This window comes from Podarcis liolepis (genome assembly GCF_965112155.1).
Source record: "Podarcis liolepis genome assembly, chromosome: 18".
NCBI classification, from domain to species: Eukaryota; Metazoa; Chordata; class Lepidosauria; order Squamata; family Lacertidae; genus Podarcis; species Podarcis liolepis.
This window is the reverse complement of record NC_139572.1, coordinates 5,038,602-5,044,803: the sequence shown is the minus strand read 5'-3', so window position 1 is coordinate 5,044,803 and position 6,202 is coordinate 5,038,602. Positions and strand designations below refer to the sequence as shown.

Sequence of the window (6,202 nt, the reverse complement as noted above, 5' to 3'; positions counted from 1 at the left end):
CCCAGGACCGGACTCTGACTACGCCTCACGGTAACCTCCCCCCGGGACCAGCACACTTGGGTTCGAGTCCTACCTTGGGCAAAAGATTTCTGCATTGCAGGGGGCTGGACTAGATGACCCTGGTGGTCCCCTTCCAACTCTACAATTCTAGCATTCTTTGACTTGCCAGGGGCCTAATTCACGTTTCCCCTCAACCACAGCAGAGTACAATAACGCCGACCTACTCTAAAGGGCTGTTGTGAGGTTTCACTGAGATAACGTACATGAAGCACCTTGAAAGCTCACTAAAAAATATATTTGTAGATGGTTTCTGGGAGTCCAGGAATGCTCCTGATGAGGGCACCAGTGGGGTTCGGTGCCTGCCCCTGCTCAAAGCGTTGTCTGGCTCAGTTGGTTAGACCTTGGTGCGAATCACGCCAAGGTTGCAGGTTCGATCCCAGCATGGATATTCCCCGCTGGGTATTCTTGCATTGCAGGGGGGTTGACCTAGATCAGGCATGGCCAAACTTGGCCCTCCAGCTGTTTTGGGACGACAGCTCCCATCATCCCTAGCTAACAGGACCAGTGGTCAGGGATGATGGGAACTGTAGTCCCAAAACATCTGGAAGGGCCAGGTTTGGCCATGCCTGGCCTAGATGATTTTCAGAGCCCCTTCCAACTTATGATCTATGAAGTCTGCTCCCTTGTTTCCACCCAGGACACAACGGCTATATGATTTCTTTCCAAACATCTGGATTTCGACAGACCCCTGGTAACTTCTACCCAAGCGGGGGAGCAGACAACATTAACTTCTCTCTGCTGTGTGACATCTAGCGCTCTCTGCGTTAAGGAAACAGATGGAGGCGTATTAAACTCCCTCGATTTAGGGGCCTGGTGTGACTCTTGCTCACGATGTGTGTCACAGTTTCAAACTTGTCCCCACCACGCAAGAACAACTGGCCCCCTGTTTGCAACTTCTTCCCTTTGCGCAGAGGGTCGAGCACATTCCTTGCTGCGGAGGTAACAAGGCAATGGTTTCCCTTGCTGCGCAATGCACATCACTGCTGTTCAATTAACTCTAGTGCATGCCAGCTCTGCAGGGGTGACACAGCATGCATCTAACGCTTAAGAGCAGCAGCGTTAGGTCCAGTTAGGTTTAAAGCAGGCAATATACGATGCTGAGAGAAGGAGAAAAGCTAGCCTGCCTCTCAACATCCGCCCCTCGCCCAGGTATGTGACACCAAGATGCATGGAAACACAGCAGCTCTGCTTCTTAGCTTTGGTCCCCATAAGCGGCGCAGTGCACTTCAATGCTGTCCAAGGAACTCTAGTGCACTTTGGAAGACCCTGCAGAGGTTGGATCCGGTGCAGGCCTGGCTGCCTTCCCCCAACCGCTGCCGACAGGCGAAGCACCCGCACACGAAACCCCGGAGTCCAGTGTAATAGCGGGCCGGACGCACAGTGGAGACCGGAAGCTGCCATTCCCTTCTGACACGAAGGTAGGTGAATAAGTCCTCAGTGCTCGCAGAGGAGGAGGAGGGGGGCCACTGGGATGCCAAGGCGAGGGGTAAAACGAGGGGGGGACCCAAGGCGAGGGAGGGAGGGGGGGCTTCCTCGCCTGCCGGGTCTGGACCGCTGCCGTTCCCCGGAGGCTGCACGGCGGAGGCCACCTGTGGGGCAGGAGGTGGTGGCAGAGGCGAGAACAGCCCTCTGAAAAACGTTTTTGTTTTGGAGAACAGGATTCGTTGTGGTCCAGATCGGGGGCTGCCCTGAAGCCCTTTCACCACGGCAGCAAGGTGTGTGGGGGGGTACCGGCGCAAGGGGGGAGGCGCAGATTCTCCCGGGGTGTGTCGTTGGTGGTGCGCAGCCTGAGCTCTTGGCTTCGTTGGTGTCTCTCGGGAAGGGCAGGGTTAAAAGAGGCGGAGCTGCAACCTCATTTTGAGGGCCTCGCCCAGCTCCCCGGCAAGGTAGTCGTGATCCTTCAGGGCTTCCAGGTGTTGCAGTTCGCGCTTGCGGTAAAGCGGGACGCTGACGATCTCCAGCTGGTAGGTGCCAGGCGATGCCCGCTTGCGCGCCAGGTGGAGGAAGCTGAGCCCGTCTTGCTGGTGGATGTGGAAGTGGCCCGCCTCGTTCCCATGGGCGATCACGTAGCGGACGCGGTTCTCCAGCGGCGCCACGGCCGGCAGCAGCTCCAGGATGTGCTCCTTGTGGCCCAGGCCGGAGAGGTTGAGAGCCACCACCACCGGCGAGGCCACGTCGATGCTGGCCAAGCTGACGCCCGGTTTCTGCACGGTAGGGGAGGGAGGAAAGGGAGGAGAAGAGAGGTCAGAGGCAGGCCAGGGAGGGGCTATTTATTTCATAAAGTTCATGCCGAGCTCGGTTGTGGAAAAGATAAAGCAATGAAAGTATTGCAACTGCAATATGTTCAATGTTTACTTTTGAAAAGAGCTGACAACGTGTTACTTCTGGCTTCCGGCAGAGGCGCATGTGCAGAAGCGTCGAATCGCAACCTGCATGTGTGCAGACGCGCCGCTGCAGGTTGCGTTCGCAACCCGAGCATCCACTGTACAGCGGCACCTCGATTTTCGAACGTCTCGGAAGTCGAACATTTCAGCTTTCGAACGCCAAAGACCAGGAAGCAACTGCTTCGGTTTTTGACCGCTTTTCAGAAGTCGAATGTGCCACGCGGCTTCCGTATTGAGTTTTCCAGAAGTAAACGCTTCCGGAAGTAAATGCTTCGGTTTTCGAACGTTTCGGAAGTCGAACAGTCTTCCGGAACGGATTACGTTCGAAAACCGAGGTACCGCTGTATCTGCAATATTCCTCGGGCGCCAGTTCCACTTTGGAAGCGAGAGCAGGCGAGTTTGGGAAGGCCAGTCCCAAGAGCATCTCTGCTCGGCTATGAGGTGCCCCATCTCTCTCCCTCCGCCCGCCACCTTCCCCTCCCCAAATACCTGGTGTTCGTTGGTGTCATTGACGTTCCTCCGGTGACGCCCTCTCTTGGGGTAGCCGTTGATCTTGCACTCGTAACAGGCTTCGGGCGACAGCAGATTCTCCTCATCTTCCTCCTCCAGGGGCGCTGGGAGGTAAGCTTCCTTGCCAAACCCTAGCCCAGATACACAGTGCCTGCAGTTCAAAAAGCAAGCAAGCAGCAGAGAGGGGACTGTCAGGGACCATAGCTGTCAACTTACAGATTTGAAAATAAGGGACCAGAAGCCTCGAAAATAAGGGATCAGCAGCCAAAATAAGGGGTTTTCTGAATACAGTTATGTTCAACTTTTGAGCCCCTCCGAGCCAAAGGCAGAAAGCCCAGCCAGCAGCCAAATGAAGCCTCAAGCGATGGTTCCCACAGCACAGCAACCCGGCAAAGGGGACGCAGCAAGGAAAACCACCGTCACCTCTCTGCTGGGAAGCACTGAGCAAAGGCGAGTCCCCAGGCAACGCGGCCGATCTGATCGGCACAAGGCATGCAAGCTCCACCCCCCAGTCGTTCTTAGACTCCTTATTGGGTGAGTAACGCAGCCAAGCAACACAGTTGGAGCCTCCCTCCTTCCTGGCCGGCAGGGAGGGAGGGAGAGGAGCTGCTTCCTTTGAAATCCGGGAAATTTAAGGGACATCATCAATAAGGGACAGCAGCGGAACACGGCGCTGGGATAAGGGACTTTCCCGCCAAATAAGGGACGGTTGACAGCTATGTCAGGGACTCACACTCGCTTCCGTCTTTCCAAACTGTGCTTTTCTGAACAGCGAGGCGGTCCCACCATTTAACGTAAGGGCAAGAGGACAGGGTGTAACTCTTTTGAGAAACTGTGCATTAAACAGCTTCTCTTCCCCTGACATTTGTCAGCTGGAGTCCCCCCGGGGGGGTCTCAGAAAGGCCTGCAAATATTTGGATAGAAAACACCGACGTTGCGAGGCAGCAGAAGGCAGGCTGGGCTTTCCCACTGAAATCAGGGCAGCCTCGTCTTGTCAGAAGTCTTTTTATTTAGGTGTTTTTTTAAGTGTTAACAAGGAAGATTATGCTTTTTTAATGCATGTAAATCTGTTTTTTCTTTTTTTCTTCTTTTGTATTTTCTTCTTTTTTCTTTCTTAATTGCTTTCCCCCCTATAATTTTCTTTTTGTAATATGAGATTGTAAATTCGTTGTATATGTGTGTAATTTAAATTAATAAAGATGATTAAAAAAAAGAAAAGAAATCAGGGCAGCCAAAAGAAGTGCATAAACCAGAAGTGAATGTAAAACGAAAGTGAAACTAAAATGATGTAAAATGAAAGTGAAACTAAAATGAAACAGACGTTGAAATGTTTTCCAGGCTAAACAGCTCCTTCAACCGTTCCTCATAAGGCTTGGTTTCCAGACCACAAGCGGAGCATGAGTCAACCGTGTGATGCAGCAGCAAAAAAGGCTAATGCTATTCTAGGCTGCATCAACACAAGTATAGTGTCCAGACGTAATAGTCCTGCTCTGTTCTTCTGTTGTCAGACCCTGCCTGGAGTCCTGTGTCCAGTTCTGGGCACCCCAATTTAAGAAGGATATTGAGAAGCTGGAAGGTGTTCAGAGGAGGGCGACCAAGATGATCAAGGATCTGGAAACCAAGCCTGATGAGGAACGGTTGAAGGAGCTGGGTATGTTTAGCCTGGAGAAGAGGAGACTGAGAGGGAGATATTGTGATGGCCTAGGACTCGGGCTTGGACTCAGAGCCAGAGGAGTCTCAGTCCGCACCAGATCCTTTGCCTCATCTGAACCTTGTCTGGGGCCTGATCCTGAAGAGCCCCAGTCTGCGCAGGTTCCCCTGCAAAAAACACCAGCTGGGCTGAGTCAGGGGTCTGAGCCTGCCCTGGCTCCGGATGTGGGGATTCCCTCGTTGCCTTCAGCTGGGCCATCACTTACGGCTGCTCCACTACCGGTTGGGTCAGGGGAGGCTGAGGTGGCCCCTGGGTCTAGTGACCTACGACGTCTCCCAAGCTGCAGAGACTGAGGTCTGAGAGAGGAGAGACCTGAGTTCTTGCAAGAGGAGTGCTTGCCTTCGGGCAAGACAGGGAGGTGAGTCGCCGGGGGATCAGGACCGGCCATTACCCCGACAGAGATAAAAGGCTGCTGGACCCTGTCCCAGGTTGCAGGAGCAACGTTGATGTTTGCCAGAACCTGCCTAAGATCCTGTACCTGACCTTGCCTGGTTTACTGCCTTGCGTCCTGTCGGACCGACTCCTCGTGGAACCCTTGGATTCGGGACCAGACCTGGACTGCGTTACTCGGGATACCCCCGGGCGCAGCACAGATATTTGAGCCATCTTCCAATATCTCAAGGGTTGTCATACGGAAGAGGGAGCAAGCTTGTTTTCTCCTGCTCTGGAGGACGGGACCCGAAGCAATGGATTCAAATGACAAGGCAGGAGGTGAAGGCTAAACTTCAGGAAGAACTTTCTGACAGCAAGTGGAACAAACTGCCTTGAAAGCCAGTGAACTCTCCTTCCTTGGAGGCCATCTGTGATGACCATCTGTCCTGGATGCTTTAGCTGAGATTCCTACATTTCAGGGGGTTGGACTGGATGACCCTCAGGGTCGACAACTCGACAATTCTATGATTCTAGGTCCACTTCAGTTTCCCCCCTTTCCCACAAACCACTTCAGCTCCCATCATCCATGTCCCTGGTGGGTTCTGCCCACAACTCCCCTTCGCTGGGCCCATCCCTGACATTGACCTTCGATCACTGTATGATGGAGCGCATTGCAAGATCCCTCGGCCCTCCATTTGGAGGGGCTAAGGTCGGAGCAAGCCAAACTCCACCCCCAAACACAGGGACAAGACTCCCGCTTGTAGTTCCCATCGTTTTGCTCCGTGAATCGGAGGCTGCTGGCGTTGCTGAACTTACCCCTGCCCTGCCCGGAAGTACCCGGTTGGGCAACCGCACAAGTAGCCGCCTTCTGTGTTGGAGCAGCCGTAGCTACAGGGGCTCCCGCCCGCGGCACATTCGTTCACATCCTGGCAGCCCCCGAAGGCCTGGTCGAAGTCGAAGCCGGACGGGCAGATGCATTTGAAACTCCCCAGGGTGTTGTAGCAAGAGGCCGAGCCGCAGGCCGTGGAGCTGGAGCACTCGTTCTCGTCTGCAGCCGAAAGGGTGGTTATAAGGCTGGTTATACAAGGGCCCCTTGACCCAGGACCTTCTGGCAGGGCCGGCCCACACATCAGGCGGACCGAGGCATCCGCCTTTGGGGTTGGAA

The 6,202-nt window shown here is 54.2% G+C and overlaps 1 protein-coding gene across 5 annotated transcripts in view; it reads right to left on the bottom strand.

Annotated features, from left to right (window-relative positions):
* Positions 1–292: 292 nt before the first annotated feature.
* FBN3 (fibrillin 3) overlaps positions 293–6,202 on the bottom strand; it is a 154,221-nt gene continuing 148,311 nt past the window's right edge. For all 5 annotated transcript variants that reach the window (XM_083483535.1, XM_083483539.1, XM_083483536.1 and 2 more), the window contains 3 exons: positions 5,854–6,085; positions 2,934–3,105; positions 293–2,264 (listed from right to left, as the gene is read on the bottom strand). In XM_083483535.1, the coding sequence (XP_083339661.1) occupies positions 1,890–2,264; positions 2,934–3,105; positions 5,854–6,085 (779 nt within the window). In that variant the 3' untranslated portion in view covers positions 293–1,889. The remainder of the gene's footprint in view (positions 2,265–2,933; positions 3,106–5,853; positions 6,086–6,202) is intronic.